General features: G+C 46.1%; 1 protein-coding gene across 4 annotated transcripts in view; it reads left to right on the top strand.

The window, feature by feature from the left end:
* The window catches only part of trpn1 (transient receptor potential cation channel, subfamily N, member 1), a 466,288-nt gene that overhangs the window by 362,500 nt on the left and 86,584 nt on the right, over window positions 1-17,204 (top strand). For all 4 annotated transcript variants that reach the window (XM_072468296.1, XM_072468298.1, XM_072468299.1 and 1 more), the window contains 5 exons: window positions 864-1,070; window positions 5,552-5,653; window positions 7,971-8,069; window positions 12,074-12,220; window positions 15,568-15,675. In XM_072468296.1, coding sequence (XP_072324397.1) covers window positions 864-1,070; window positions 5,552-5,653; window positions 7,971-8,069; window positions 12,074-12,220; window positions 15,568-15,675 — 663 coding nt within the window. The remainder of the gene's footprint in view (window positions 1-863; window positions 1,071-5,551; window positions 5,654-7,970; window positions 8,070-12,073; window positions 12,221-15,567; window positions 15,676-17,204) is intronic.

Raw genomic sequence — 17,204 nt, forward strand, 5'->3', positions numbered from 1 at the left:
ATAGCATTAGTTATTGCACTTTTTAATAAAGAATTTTGCAGCACAGAAGCAGGCCACTGGCCCATGTGATCTATGCCAGTGTTTACGCTCCACGTGATTACCGCTCATCCTATTTCAACCAACCCTATCAACATATCCTGATGTGTTTTTCTCTATCAGATAACTTCACCTAAACTGCATCTCTGCTCAATGCCACAATCTCTCCATGTCCTAGAGTTTGACAACACTGAAAGAGGCCCCTTGGCCCATCGTATCTCCGCCAGCCGTCAAACGCCTATCCTAATTCCATTTTCCAGCATTAGGTCTGTTGCCTTGTGTGGCAGCACATTCCAAATTCCAACACTCTCTGGGTAAACACTGAGGGGCATTTTCCATTTCCCCTGTAGCCATTCCATGCAATATGATTGTTAATTTAGATTGACATTACAAGGCGACACAGTGATACAGTGGTTAGCACTGCTGCCTCACTGCGCGAGGGACCCGGGTTTGATTCCACCCTGGGGGTGACTGTCTGTGTGGAGTTTGAACGTTCCCCCCGTGTCTGTTTAGGTTACCTCCAGGTACTCCAGTTTTATCCCAGAGTCCAAAGATGTGCAGGTTAGGTAGATTGGCCATACTAAATTACCCCTGAGTGTCCGGTGGGGATAGGGCAGGGGAGTGGGTCTGGGTAGGCTGCTCTTTCAGAGGGTCAGTGCAGACTCAATGGGCTGAATGGCCTCATTCTGTACCGTAGGGATTCTATGAGCAATTACCTCATAACACATGTTCCAAGAGATTCTTCCAGCCTGCAGATGGAAGGGACTCTGATCACACCAGTCATGAGCTCTCATCACCCTCCCCTTGCTGTTTCTTGCTGTTGCCAGCACGGACAAACGCCACTTCACCTGGCTGCGGAGAATGATCATTCTGAGGTTGTGAAGCTCTTCCTCAAACAGAAGCCAGAACTGGTGACTTCGGCAAACATGGAGGGGTCCACCTGTGCCCACATCGCTGCGTCAAAGGGAAGTGTGGCCGTAATAAAGGAGCTGCTGAAATTCAACAAAGCCGGAGTAACGACAGCTCGGAACAAGGTAAGCCTGAGGTCTCCAATCCCTGGAGCGAATAAACATACCATAAACTATTGAATGTACAAGGTAGAAAATAACTGATCTGTATGTCATGTATTTGAAGACATGTAAAATATTGTTGATCTTAAGGCTGGTTCACTATTGGCACATTCTTGTGTTTCTGCTAAAGTGTGCTCTTGATTCTTTTTCATCTGAGTGCTGACGATCGTTGCCAACACTCAGAATTTTATTCACAAACAGAAAAGTGCTGGAAAAATCTCGCAGATCCGGCAGCAGCTGTGGAGAGAAAAAATGCAGTTTACATTTCGAGTCCATATGACTCTTCTTCAGAGCTGGGAATTCCATCGTTAAATTATTGTTTTTCGTCTATAATTATTTTTACTGTGTGCGATTTACTGCCTTTTGTCTCTGTGAATCACACATTAAGTTTTTGAACACAACCAATACGGTGGAAACACCCCACAAGTACTGGCTGTACTGAGAGCCCCAAATTTTATACATTGTGAGGTGCACCTCAGTGATAGTTTAGATTTAGTTAACTTGAGATGCATTCACAGTGCCAATATATCATATGCTCCCTGGGACAGCTATTGTTGTTTTTACATTTCAGCGCTCACACAATGTTACAGTGAGAATTCTAGAGATGTCAATTGTGCTTTATTGCAATTATTATAATCCCCGTGGAGACCAATAATCTTAAAAGAAACAAATCCCCAAATAACCTCGATGGAAGGAACAGATGGACTGGATTTCACTTTTTAAATCGTTTCCTGTAACAGGCAAAGCCAAAATTAACTTGCAATTCAGTACAAACATATTGAGGGAGGAGGGAGTTTTCCACTCCCATTTTGGGGGGAGGGGAAATGGCGGAGGGGTCAGAGAGTCGAGCAGGAGTGCCAAAGCGACATAGCCCCCCCCCTACCAATGACGTAACGGGAATCCCGACTTTAAAAGTTGGGAGCCCCATTTGCTGCTATTTAATTATGCAAATCAGGACTTTACACCTCATGGTCCACCAACATTAAATTGTCCATTAACGTCGGCGTGAGGGCACGCTGGAGTGAATCACGACAGGTCCCCCGTGACGTGCACCTGGCGATCAGAACTCACGGAGACGCATAAATGAGTACAGCCCCGCCTGGGGGTTGGGGGGTCAGCCTTAATCACACAACATATTTCATTTCATGTGCTCCCAACCATTCTAGAGGTTAGCACTGCATCTTTAAGTGTGAATTCTCCACCAGCGGGATTGTCTGTTCTGCCGGCAGCGCACTTCCGCCCACAGGTTTCCCGGCGGCGTGGGGTGGCGACAATGGGAAATCCCATTGGCCGGCGGCGGGAATGGAGAATCCCGGTGCCAGCGATGGTGTGCCGGGGCGGCATGGTGGTGCAGTGGTTAGCACTGCTGCCTCACTGCGCCGAGGACCTTGGTTCGATCCCGGCCCCGGGTCACTGTCTGTGTGAGTTTGTACATTCTCCCTGTGTCTGCGTGGGTCTCACACCCACAGCCCAAAGGTGGATTGGCCACACTAAATTTCCCCTTAATTGGAAAAAAAATGAATTGGGTACTTTAAACTTATTTTAAAAAAAGACTTAGATCATTGAAGTTGAATCCCATTACACCCCAATCCACCATTAAAGCTACTCGATCAAATTCCTGTCTTTTAACTCAACAACTTAACAAGACAACTTGCTCATGACCCATGCAATTTACTATGTGTCACAAGTAGCTAGGAAATGGCCCAAAGATTAAATATAAATTGTTAAAATGCTTGGAGCAACAGGGCACAGATAGCAGCACAAGAATGGCATTTCCATACACATATTCTGGATAATTTGCTACATGATGTGCTACTGAATTACACAGTTTACTAGTCTCAGATTCAATTCCCAAATGTGTCCTTAATCGCCTTCAGGCAAAGGAGTTGGGATTCAGCTAGGGTTTAACCATCCTCCAGGATTACAGTAATACCTTCTTCCATTGAATAGATTTATTTTCATCCACCTCCCCCAACATTTTCTAGCTACGTCGGGGATGATGCAAGGTGAGTCATAATATTGCGGGTGCATATCCCACTTCAGGAATACGAGCACATCGTCGATGCTGATACCAGCACAGTGAACAGGGAATGCTCCACTGTTGGACATGCCAACCTTCAAATAAGACATTTAGCTATGGCCCCCCATCCACCCTCTTACGTAAACAGAAAATAAATCTCTTTTCATTTTTCGAAGAAAGGTTTGAGAGAACCCCTATTGTCTTGGCCATTATCTATCCCTGAGAAACTGGTTATGTGGTCATAATTATGTTTCTCTTTTTAAAATTTGTTCATGGGATGTGTGCATCACTGGCAAGGCCTGTCGGAAGTGCCACCTTTTGGCTGCAATGTTAAACCGAAGCTTCATCTACCCTCACAGGTAGATGTGATAGATCCCATAATGCTATTTCAAAGAAGAGAAGAAGAGTTATTCCCGATGACCTGGCCTTTATTTATCCCTCCCTTTTATTCCAAACATGTGTTAAAAAGCAAAATAGAAAATACACACGCCATGCAGTCCCAGTCCACAGTTTGTACAGTTTTTCCCCTTTAATCCCCTCCCCTCTCCTCCCCCCTCCACCACATCCCCCCGCGACGAACATTTCCTCAAACGCCGCCATGAACAACCCCCCACCGCAACTCAAAGCCCTCTGCTGACCCCCTCAACCCGAACTTAATCTTCTCCAACCTGAGAAAGTTATTTACCCCTCACTTAACATAAACATAACTAAAACAGTTTATCTCATCACTATCATATTGCTTTTTGTGGGGGCTTGCTGTGCCCAAATTAGCTGCACACGTTACAATGCGGACCAAAGTGCTTTGAAATATCCTGCTATTATGAAAGATGCTATATAAATGCAAGTCCTTTATGTTAAGTACATGTGAAGGTGGGAGCTGTAACCTCAATCCTGGATCATGCTGTCTGCACTTTTCCAATTCTAGATGCAGTAGTGGAGGTCCGGAGCCAAATACTGAGTAGATTTTATGAAGCCATTGTTGATTTTGAGTGCATGAGCTTGAAGGAGGGCTGCCCATTGTGCACATATGTTTCTTGTTTTGACTATGTTCAGTTTGAGAGCAATGAAGACCAAGGACGGATTTTTCCACGTAACCCGCCATGTGTTTCACAGAGGCGGGCCACCATTGGCTGGCAGCGGGTTGTCAATGAGGCTTCCCATTGACTGCGCCCTCACTGCCGGGAAACCCACCACTGTGGGCGCCGTCAGCAGGACCAGAAGATTCCGCCGGCATGAACGGCTGGAAAGTTCTGGCCGTTATGTTTAAAACAGCAACTCCAATTTTAACCCACAGAGGGATTCAGACAGCCAAAGGACAGAGCAAGCCCCCATGATACCTGAACGTCGCTGCCCGTACCCTGCCCATGCCTATTCCTACACCCACGTCCACCTTTCAGAACCTGTCTGCCTGTTGGAAATAGAATCTCTGCTGCAGCAACGGTATTTAAAAACATTAAAAGGCTGTCAGCAAAAATCCCACCAGTTCTGGCAGAATGTCGGGAGAAACCGTGGAAATCCATGTGACCCGGAGGTTGCTGGGAATTGCCAGTTTGGGTGGGTGGGAGGTGGGTCTCTCACAATCATTAGCAGGGAGGGGATCAGCGTTCCTGCTCCTCCAGGCTCCACAAGCAAATTTCTGCAGAAAGGCTCGTGTTCCTGTGGTCCTAATCTGCTCACCCACCAGATCTGCCAGGAGAGGCAGTGGTGTAATGGTAATGTCACAGAGCTAGTAATTCAGAGGCTCAGACTAATGCCCTGGGGGCATAGGTTCAATAACATTTGGAATTGAAAGCTACTACCGTTTGGTTCACTAATGTCCTTTAACAAAGGTCTGATCTGACATGTGACTCCAGATCTCCAGCAACATGGTTGTCTCTTAATCGCCCTCTGAAATGGCCCTCAGTCCAAGGCAGTTAAGGATGGACTACAATTACTGGCCTTAGCAACGACACACGTCCCATGAAAGAACAAAGGAAACCCACTGTCTCAGGCCAACAAGTTAAAATTACAGTCAGGTCCTAACAACATAAAACACCCTTGACTCCTTTCAGTCACCTCCCCTACATTGCCTCCCAATTTCCCACTCTTTCCGTTTATTTTGCACTTAAAATTCCTTGCATAAAAGATGCTGGGCAAAGGTAAGTTGTTGTCGCTGTTTCCTCGACCACTCATTCTGCTTGACAACATTAACATTGTCCTTCATCCCGACTCACTGTCAAGCTTTGTCAGAATTGAAAGTACTCAATTCGGAATTAAATATTTTGTTCCCAACATAACATTCCTCACCTCACGAGCATCAAAGGAATTAGCTTCATTTACTAATAAAGGATGTTCGTTCTAAGTGGTGCAGGAAAAGAGCAACGGGAGCCTTTTCTTTTAGCATCGACCTCGCCTGTTTTTGAAAATTGCCTCTTTCCTTTTTCAGACTAAAGACTCCACTCCACTCCATCTAGCCGCTGCTGGTGGTCATTCAGAGGTTGTTAAGGTGCTGTTGGAGTCTGGGGCATCTGCCACTGATGAGAATGCCGTGCGTATTAATCTAATGGAGGTCTTTAAAATCAGGACAGTGTTTGATAGGGAAGATACAAAAAATGTTTCCATATGTGGGAGCTTTAAAATTGGCAACGGGAGCAGGCGGTATGGTGTCATAAAACTCAGAAAGTCACTGATAAGTCCAATCAGGAATTCAGTAGCTAGCTAAACATATTAAGGAGAAAGGAAAATAAGGATGTTTGCTGTTCGGGTTAGAGAAATATGGTGAGAACAAGCTCCTATGGGACTGGAACACTAATTGCGACCAGCTGAGCTGAATGGACTATTTAACTGCAATTTCTATATAATTCTACTCAATATGAGTAGGCTGAGTTACACTTGGAAACCCAGTTATTTTGTTTCTTTCTTTATGTGCTGCCACAAATAGAATTAATTTTGCTCTTCCACTACCCTAATCAGTGTGCCCTGTATGGAAAGAGTTCATCTTTTCCTACCCTGAGTGGGTATTCCAATTAAATAATTAAGCAGCAAGCTTTTGTGACTTTAAAATAATTAAGGTTATTTATTCTCAGGTACTAACCCCAAAATTAAAACAATGTCACACCCTCAGTCTCACGCGTGTGTGCATACAAACACACATACACAAAAATTGGATTCAGATAAGGATAATGCAGTTTTACAGACTATATTTAATTCAGCCTTTGATTTAAAATGACCAGCCTCCCACATTGAAGGTCTGTGGTTTCTTAAATTGATTGGATGATTAAAAGTTGAAGTGAGGGTCCCATAAAGCAAAGGGTTGACAGTAGGTTGTGAGGTTTCTTGTATTTGAATATCTATGAGTTTGTTTCTCAGGTGAAACTTAAGCTGCAACAGTTTAAACACTTTGGCTACTTAATGACTTGCAGCTAGTTTCAGAATCTCGTTCTCAGACTGGCTGATGGTTCTTAAAAGACAAAGATTGCATAGTTACTTTGCAGCTGCTGTCTTGTCGGTTTCCACTGTGGTCTACTCAAGTCTCTTCTGGGTCTTGGGGTAACAAAGAATATCAGTATCGGATGCCGGTTTCAGTCACATGGTCAACAGCCACCTGTAAGATCAAGGGCTACAGATACCCAAATAGACAGTCAACTAGTCATAAGTAATTTTAAGATAGTTTATTAAGAAACAGCAGATTAGATATGATGCATTAACTAATTAGACAGAAAAAGTATACAACTCGTAACAGTTGGCACAGTGTGTTGACCTCAGTCGAAATGTTAGGAAGCTGTTCTTTTGACCTTCCTCCTCCTCCTCTGGTTCATCTTCCATCTGAAAAAGGCAGCTACCCAATGAACACTGCCACCTCCAACAACTCAACTTCACTCGGTAAGGGCATCCCCATATGAACCGTTGTTGGGGGGTTCGTCGCTTCCCTTTGTCAATCACCCATTGCAACAATTCGGACTAATGGACATTGGGCTGGTACTAAAGACGTCAGAATGGTCACCGTCACCACTATCTCCCCCCAGCATCGGATTTAGGGGTACCCCAATGATGCGCTGGGGAATTTCTCTCAAACATTCCCAGGTAAGGGTTTACCCTCACAGATGCCCCCCAGAACAGACCCGATCACCACCACCACCCCTCACCCCTTGTCCTCCCAGGAGCTGACCCGACACCCCAGAGTGAACCCAGACTCCAATGCCCCAGAGCAGACCCGGTATACCCCCTCCGCTCACCCCCCTTAATTGGACCCGGATCCTGACATCCGCAGAGCAGACGCAGAATTGATGATTTTTTGATTCTATGATTCCAACAACACGATGCTGAAATAAAACTACTTCTAACTTCAGCATAACAATTCTAAGAACCCAGCCCGAGGACCGGTTGGGACAACCCCCACCCACCCAAACCCCCAATGGGATTGCCCCCCCCCCCACCTGGCCTCCAGCTGCATGGGATCTCCCCCCCCCCCCCCCCCAACCTACGGTCCCGCTCCAGAGTGAAATGGGCCGCCTCCCTCCGGAGCGAACCCAACCACCCCCCACCCCCACAGAGCCTGAATTCCCCCCATCACCCGATAGTGCCCCCCACCCCACCTCCCCAGTCCTCCCTCACTGGTCCTCCCTCACACTGGACAGACCTGGCACCTACACCATGTTTACGGAGTACCATACCTCACTTGAGTGTATTAGCAAATTAGCTCCATGCTACAATTTATTGCCAATGTTCTGAACAAGTTTAAAGACAGGATTATGTTAAAATTTTGAATGAGGTCGAGCATTTTCCTTGCATGCTGTATTTTTTGATTATTATTATTCCTGAATGTAATTATTTTGATTGTTTCTTTTTTTCTTTTCATTTACCAGGAGGGGATGAATGCAATTCATTTAGCTTCTAAAAATGGGCACATCAATGTCCTGGAAGCCCTGAAAGGCACTATATCCTTTAAAATAACCAGTACAAAGGTTAAAGACGTTGCCTAATTCTTTATTCTATATTCTCTTTCAGTTTGAATTTATATCAGTCTCTTGGTGTGATGCACGATCAATTAAACTCACAGACGAGGTTGTAACATAACTGAAGGCTTTAATAGACTAGATCTGTTCCCCAGCAGCTTCGGTACAGAATGAGGGCTGCTGGGACGGCACCGGTTCTTATACCCAGCCTGTCAGGGCGGAGCTACATACCAAACAGCCAATGGTAAACTCCTAGGTTTACCCAATGGTCTACAGCCTCTCGGGTACTGCAATACCTGATAATACCACATGGTGATACCAAACTTGAGTACTACTGAGAAAGAAACATACTGTCAAAGCTTTTTGTCTTGCATTGATCAGGACTAATTTGCAAGAATACCAAATCTCTTCCAAATCTGCCCGGATGAATGGAAGAAGGAAAGCTTTGACAGCTCCTGCACCCCTTTAGAATTGTACACTTTCTTTTATATTGTCTCTCTACATTCGTCCGAACAAAATGAATCACTTCAAACTTCCTTGTATTAAATTCTATCTCCCACTTGCCCACTCATTCCATCAAGTCATCTATGCTCTTTTTAAGTTCCGCACCATCCTACTCATGGGTCACAATACTTCCAATTGCCGTCGACAATCCCTGGGAAAATCCAATATAAACATTCTCCAGTCTGAGAAACAACTGTTCACCACTACTCTTCATTTCCTGCCACTCAGCCAATTCATGTTGCTGCTGTCCCTTTTATTCCACAATGTCTAACGTTGCTCACACATCAATGCTGTAGAACACAGACACGCCTTAGATAAAAGTCTAACCAATTCAAGGCGCTTACATTGTGCACAGAACATATCCATGGTTTACGATACAGCTCAGATTTTCTGATGGGCTAAAATGGTGGACTTAATGGAAAAACTTGTCAGCATTGTGGCACTGCTGCCTCACAGTGCCAGGGACCCGAGATCAATTCCAGCCTTGGGTGAGTGACTGTCTGTGTGGATTTTGCGTTTTCTCCCCATGCCTGCACGTGTTTCCTCCGGGTGCTCCGGTTTCCTCCCACAGTCCAAAGATGTGCGGGCTAGGTGGTTTGACCATGATAAATTGCCCTTCGCGTCCAGGTTAGGTTATGGGGCAAAGGGGATAGGACGGGGTGGATGGGGGAGTAGACATGGGTAGAGTACTCAATCAAAATGTCGGTGCAGACTCGATGGGCCAAATGGCCTCCTGCACTGTAGGGATTCTGTGATTCTTTTTTTTTCTTTATCTAATAAAGGGGCAATTTAGCGTGGCCAATCCACCTACCTGGCACATCTTTGGGTTGTGGGGGTGAAACCCACGCAGACACAGAGAGATTGTGCAAACTCCACACGGGCCATTACCTGGAGCCAGGTTGGAACTCGGGTCCTCGGCACCGTGAGGCAGCAGTGCTAACCACTGCGCCACTGTGCTGCCCTTGGGATTCGATGATGATTCTATGAAATCTGTTACACCAGATCACCACCCACTTTGAGGATGTTCAAGGTGTAGAGTGCTGGCATCAGAAGCAATGAACTCAAGCAATCTACAGGCACATTTAGATATTATAATGCTCCCTCCCCTCCGCAAAGCCCTGTGCATAATTTCCAACTGCTCGTACATACAGGATGGCTATCCAACATTGTGGCACTTCAAAATGGGGATCCAGAGCTATCATGAAATCATTTGGAAGTTAATGGTCGAAATTCTCCGGCCGTCGGGATTCTCTGTTCCTGCTCGGCAGCGCACCTCCGCCCAAGGGTTTCCCAGCGGCATGAGGTGGCTTCAACGGGAATTCCCATTGACAAGCGGCGGGAATAGAGAATCCCGCTGCCAGCGAATGGAGCACCACCGAGAAACACGCGGCTGGGGGAACCAGAGAATTCAGTCCAATTTATGCAACACCGCAATTTACAGGAGAAGAGGAGACAAATTCTTTGGGGTTGCCTAAGCACAATATTTTAATCTGTAGTCCCTGGTGAGTGAAGGGTTACTTGATAGGAAAATATATCTTTGCTGTTGTCTAATTCTTAAGCACCTTCAAACTATAGCCTCTTCCTGTCTTTATGGGTGTCAGCCATGGCTCAGTCGGTAGCTATACTTGCCTCTGAGTGAGAAAGATAGGTTTCAAGTCCCACTCCAGAACTTAAGCACATAAATCAATAAATCTCATGCAGCACTGAGGGAGTGCTACCCTGCTTCAGGTGCTGTCTTTTGTACGAGACTTTAAAACAAGTCTGCTCTCTCAGTGAAGGTAAAAGCTTCTCATTATTTTGGAGAGGAGCAGGGTGGTTATCCCTGACGTCCTGACCAATATTTCTCCCTTAATCAATGCCAAAGAAACTGATCATCTCGTCATTATCTTGTTGCTGTTTGTGGAACTTGAGATCTGCAAATTGGCTGCAGTGTTTACTGCATTACAACAGTAGCTGTACGTCAAAAATACTTAATTGGATGCAAAGCCATGGATGATCATGTAAGGGCTATACAAATAAATGCATGTTTCATTTCCTTTTTTCATTGCCCCCTTTTTCATAGGACGGCACGGTGGCACAGTGGTCAGCACTGCTGCCTCACAGCGCCAGAGACCCGGCTTTAATTCTGGCCTTGGGTCACTGTCTGTGTGGAGTTTGTACGTTCTCCCTGTGTCTGCGTGGGTTTCCTCCGGGTGCTCCGGTTTCCTCACACAAGTCCAAAGATGTGCAGGTTAGGTGGACTGGTCATGCTAAATCGCCTCCAAGTGGGGTTACGGGGAGAGGACAGTGGATTAGGCCTTGCTCTTTCAGAGGGTATGTGCAGATTCGATGGGCCGAATGGCCTCCTTCTGCACTGTAGGGAATCTATTCTATGATTCATAATAACATGATAAAGAATTTCTCATTAGGGGCAGCACGGTAGCATAGTGGTTAGCACAATTGCTTCACAGCTCCAGGGTCCCAGGTTCGATTCCCAGCTTGGGTCACTGTCTGTGCGGAGTCTGCACGTTCTCCCCGTGTGCGCGTGGGTTTCCTCCGGGTGCTCCGGTTTCCTCCCACAGTCCAAAGGTGTGCAAGTTAGGTGGATTGGCCATGCTAAATTGCCCTTAGTGTTGGGTGGGGTTACTGGGCTATGGGGATAGGGTGGAGATGTGGACCTGGGTAGGGTGCTCTTTCCAAGACCACCAGGTGCAGACTCGATGGGCCGAATGGCCTCCTTCTGTACTGTAAATTCTATGATTAGGAGACCTAGAGTACAAAGCTGTTCTTTGAACTAAGCTGAATAAATATAGCAGCAAAGACCCTGTCCCAAATACAAGTGCAACCTTCACGTGGAAGCTGACAAAATGACCTCCTCAGTGAGGTGTGCATTTCAGAGACATCTTGGAGCAGGTCTTTTCATCACTGACGTAGTGGTGGCTATTATGCAGTTTAGGCCAGAAATTCACAAGGATGGGGCGAGGGATTAGCCACTACCCCTTGACCCTATTAAAATTTGGTGTGGTAGGTTTCTGACAGGCCTTAAAGGGAGCTGGCAGTTAATTGAGAACAAATTCAGACGCAGTTTGGCAGGGTTGATGCAGTGATCTTTAACATCACGTGACCGCTTACCCAAAGCCCCACTAATTCAAAAGCGAATACAGCCATTGAGTTTTATTTGCTTACAGTCAGCCTATCAGCCATTCAGTGTGCGACAAACTATCAGTAATCGTACAGGAATGCACCAAAGAACTTAAAAGCCAAACTATCAATGTCTTATTCTGAATATATTCTGAATGTAAAATTCCACCATCTCTTCAAAAGCAACATTTTTACATTTGCCACAATCTTCCTGGTAGTGATGTGAGTAATTTGCCAGGGATTTTATCATTGTTGGCTGCTATGACCTTGAGGTTTTTCTCACCTCTAGGTCCTTTCCTCAGGATGAGTGCACACACATCTAGGGAGGCCTGTGCTCTTTGAATCTTGAATGCAGCATAATCTAATCAGATGCCTTTCCTTCCCTAAAGACGGGATTCACAGCCCTTCATGTGGCCGCCCATTTTGGCCAGATGGAGTTTGTGAGGGAGATCCTCACCAAGGTGCCTGCAACCATGCGCAGTGAGACTCCGAAGACCACCAACGAGGGACAACCATCGAAGGAGCAGGCAAGCGAGGTAGTAAGAGTTGACATCCTCCTCACACAAAAAACTGACCGGTTGACAAATGTAAGCAACGAGATACCCCACCAAGGTCCGCTTTTTAACTTTTGAAGCAGTTCTGGCTGTCCTCAACCAAACATCATTTTCAGTGGCAAATCCATATGATTGAATTTTTTTCAACTGAGGATTTCATGTCCTCGAGAATGGAGCACTGAACAAACAAATGAAAGCACCTGCTTTGTTGTCAGAATGTTATCAGGGCTGCAAGTCTTAAATGGCATGGAGAGATTGCATAAACTAAGCTTATATTCCTGGAGTTTAGAAGGTTGTACTTCATGTATAAGGACTGCAGTTTTGGCATTAGTGTTGGTCTCTGTGAGAGGCTTCATTGAACTGATCTTAAGCTGTCTCCAAGGCAGCATCATGGCATTGTCGCATGACTGCAGAAGGTTATATGCATCAATCAGATTGGTTGCATTGTAAAAGCAAACAGATTAAGGGTTAATATGATGCAGATTTTTATGATTTTCAAAGGAATTGATCGGGTAGATTGAGGGAATCTTTCTCTCCCGAGGTTGAGTCTAGGTTCAATGGAACTTAATGGGCAGCACGGTAGCACAAGTGGATAGCACTGTGGCTTCATAGCGCCAGGGTCCCAGGTTTGATTCCCTGCTGGGTCACTATCTGTGCGGAGTCTGCACGTTCTCCCGTGTCTGCGTGGGTTTCCTCCGGGTGTTCCGGTTCCCTCCCACAGTCCAAAGACGTGCAGGTTAGGTGGATTGGCCATGATAAATTGCCCTTAATGGCCAAAACGGTTAGGAGGGGTTGTTGGGTTACGGGGATAGGGTGGAAGTGAGGGCTTAAGTGTGTCGGTGCAGACTCGACAGGCCGAATGGCCTCCTTCTGCACTGTATGTTGTATGATGTTAACTTAGGTCTAACCAGCCTCAGCTGCTTCATCAATGACCTTCCTTTCGTTATAAGGTCAGTAGTGGGGATGTTCATTGATGATTACACAATGTTCAGCACCAATCACAACTCCTCAGATACTAAAGCAACCCATGTCCAAATGCCACAAGACCTGGACAATGTCTAGGCTTAGGCTGACAAGGGGCATGCAACATTCGTGCCACACAAATGTCAGGCAATGACCATCTCCAACAAGAGGGAATCTGACCATCACCCCTTGACATTCAAATGGCATTACCATCGCTGAATTCCCCACCAGCAACATCCTGGGGCTTACCATTGACCAGAAACTGAACTGGACTAGCTACAAGAGCAGGTCAGAGGCTAGGAATCCTGTAGCGAATAGCTCACCTCTTGATTTCCCAAAACCCGATCACCATCTACAAGTCAGGAGTGTGATGGAATACACATCCACTTGCCTGGATGAGTGCAGCTACAAAAACCCTCAAGAAGCTCAAAACCATCCAGGCCAAAGCAACTAGCTTGATGCTCCCTCATCCACAAACATTCAAACCCTCCACCACCGACCAACAGTGGCAACCATGTGTACCATCGACACAATGCACTGCAGTAACTCACCAAGGTTCCTTAGACAGCATCTTCCAAACTTGTGGCCACTACCATCTAGAAGGACAAGGGCAGCAGATACCTGGGAACCCCATCACCTGGGGGTTCCCCTCCAAGTCACTCACCCTCCTGACTTGGAAATATATCACCGTTCCTTCATTGTAGTCGGGTCAATATCCTGGAACTCCCTTCCTAACAGCATTGTGGGTGTACCCACACCACATAGACTGCAGTGGTTCATTCAGGTGGTTCACCATCACCTTCTCAAGGGCAATTAGGGATGGGCAAAACAAGCTGGCTTAGTCAGCAACACCCACAGCCCTCCCATGAATGATCAAAAACAATCAGAGCCAGGCCATCACGAGTGAAGCTAAGTACAGTTTCAATGAAAGGGCAGCACGGTGGCGCAATGGTAAGCACTGCTGACTCACGGCGCCGAGGTCCCAGGTTCGATCCCGACTCTGGGTCACTGTCTGTGTGGAGTTTGCACATTCTCCCCGTGTTTGCTTGGGTTTTGCCCCCACAACCCAAAGATGTGCAGGCTAGGTGGATTGGCCACGTTAAATTGCCCCTTAATTGGAAAATATGAATTGGGCACTCTAAATTTTTTTTTTTTAAAGTACAGTTTTAATGCAAAGGACTGTAAAGGATTCTCTCCCATGGAAAGCAAACGTGGTAACTCAATTCACCAGTTTAAGGCTCGGATTGCTAGATTCTTGCCAGCCAAGGGTACAAAAGGAGATAGACTGGAGCCAAGGTAGGTGGAGTGAGCTAAGCTACAGATCAACCGTGATCTCACTGAATAGCAAATCATGCCCCAGGGCTGAATGGCCTGCTCCTGTTCCTATACTTCTGCACCTTGAGTGTAGGATCAAAGCCCTCATTGCAAATGAATCTATTCGTTAAAATACATTATCGGGAGTATATTGAGTTGAAGTCGGCTCAGATAAAGGATGCAGAGATCTATTTATGGCAGATATTAAGGGGCCATGTGAGATTATCCAATACAATCATTGATGCAGAAAATCACTGCTGCTACTGTTAATGAGTATACATGGTCCCAAAGTTGGTTGCAAATTCTCCTGTTTTACTCAGTGATTAATGATGTGTGGGGTCATGAATTCCGAGGATACAGCCACACTAGTACAATGGAGAGAAGGTCAGCATTGTGTAGCATCTGGGAAGTACTCCCCACAAGATAAGGGAAATCATTTCCTGATGCATTTTTATCCATAAAAGGAATTAAATATACTCTTAAAGCCTTTAATTATTGGACCAGACTTGGCTGGAGTGGGGCCTCCCATGTCATTCCCATGTTTAGTCTTGTTTGTACATGTTTAGGTTTAGGTTTTAGAGCTAATAACAGCAGGGTCAAAACGAGAGGTTCTCGGTTTGTTTTAAATTCAGGAGAGCTTAGCCTGAGTACAGAAGGCAGACTTCAACCATATTCATTTCACAAGCCAGTGCTCCAGGTTGAAGTTGCTCGTCACATGAACTCTGCCAAGTCCTGTAAACAACGGCGGTGAATCTCTGAAGGTGTCTAATCTGTTTGGCCACTGTAGCTTCAACGACAGGTCTGTGGAGACTCTGGAGAAACAGTGTAAATCGCCATTTCGTTGTGCGGGATAACCGGCTGCGATTACTCTTCAGTATTCGAGGAATCCTTAAAAATGAGGTCACCTTTTTTAGGAAGATGGTGCCTCTTTCACGAAGTCATAATTTGTCATCTTCCCTGCAAAAATGGAGGAGTAATTGTTTTCCAGTTAGTGCTGTGGAAATAAATGCGTGTTGACCTGGGGCTAAAACCAATATTGTTGCTGCTTTCAGTCAGGGTACACACCGTTACACCTGGCGGCACAGTCTGGACACGAGAACTTGGTGCGACTCCTGCTGAACTACCCCGGGGTTCAGGTGGACACACAAACCAGCCTGCAGGTGAGTGGTCAACTTTGCTGAAGTAATTTGTGTCACTTGCTGCTTCACAGGGCTCGACTGGTGAATGTACTCTAGGTTTATAGAGATTGTATAAGACACAGAATACCAAGAGGTCTTCTGCATGCCATTTGTAATAGTCATAACTTGGCATTTTTAACTTGTCATTTTTCTTTCGTCAATGTGATGGTTCAGCATGATGCAAGGTTCCACTTGAGGTAGCCTGGTGCCCCGTAGAGGAGGAGGACACCCGCTCTTGGTGGCTGGAAAGGTCACTGCAGCCCTGAGCTTTTATTTTTTTTTATTAAATATTTTATTGAAAATTTTTGGTCAACCAACACAGTACATTGTGCATCCTTTACACAATATTATAACAACACAAATAACAATGACCTATTTTATAAACAAAAAAAGAATAAATAATAAATAACAAAAATGAAAACTAGCCCTAATTGGCAACTGCCTTGTCACAAGTAACACTCTCCAAAAATATAATTTAACAGTCCAATATATAATTATCTGTAGCAACGACCTATACATACTATACAGTATATATTAACAACCCTGAGAGTCCTTCTGGTTCCTCTTCCCCCCCCCCCCCCCCCCCCCCCCCCCCGATCCTGGGCTGCTGCTGCTGCCTTCTTTTCCCCATTCCGTCTATCTTTCTGCGAGGTATTCGACGAACGGTTGCCACCGCCTGGTGAACCCTTGAGCCGACCCCCTTAGGACGAACTTAATCCGCTCTAGCTTTATAAACCCCGCCATGTCATTTATCCAGGTCTCCACCCCCGGGGGCTTGGCTTCTTTCCACATTAGCAATATCCTGCGCCGGGCTACTAGGGACGCAAAGGCCAAAACATCGGCCTCTCTCGCCTCCTGCACTCCCGGCTCTTGTGCAACCCCAAATATAGCCAACCCCCAGCTTGGTTCGACCCGGACTCCTACTACTTTTGAAAGCACCTTTGTCACCCCCATCCAAAACCCCTGTAGTGCCGGGCATGACCAAAACATATGGGTATGATTCGCTGGGCTTCTCGAGCACCTCGCACACCTATCCTCCACCCCAAAAAATTTACTGAGCCGTGCTCCAGTCATATGTGCCCTGTGTAATACCTTAAACTGAATCAGGCTTAGCCTGGCACACGAGGACGACGAGTTTACCCTGCTTAGGGCATCTGCCCACAGCCCCTCCTCGATCTCCTCCCCCAGCTCTTCTTCCCATTTCCCTTTTAGTTCATCTACCATAGTCTCCCCTTCGTCCCTCATTTCCCTATATATATCTGACACCTTACCATCCCCCACCCATGTCTTTGAGATCACTCTGTCCTGCACCTCTTGTGTCGGGAGCTGCGGGAATTCCCTTACCTGTTGCCTCGCAAAAGCCCTCAGTTGCATATACCTGAATGCATTCCCTTGGGGCAACCCATATTTCTCGGTCAGCGCTCCCAGACTCGCGAACTTCCCATCCACAAACAGATCTTTCAGTTGCGTTATTCCTGCTCTTTGCCACATTCCATATCCCCCATCCATTC

This window comes from Scyliorhinus torazame, chromosome 11, assembly GCF_047496885.1.
Source record: "Scyliorhinus torazame isolate Kashiwa2021f chromosome 11, sScyTor2.1, whole genome shotgun sequence".
Taxonomy (NCBI): Eukaryota; Metazoa; Chordata; class Chondrichthyes; order Carcharhiniformes; family Scyliorhinidae; genus Scyliorhinus; species Scyliorhinus torazame.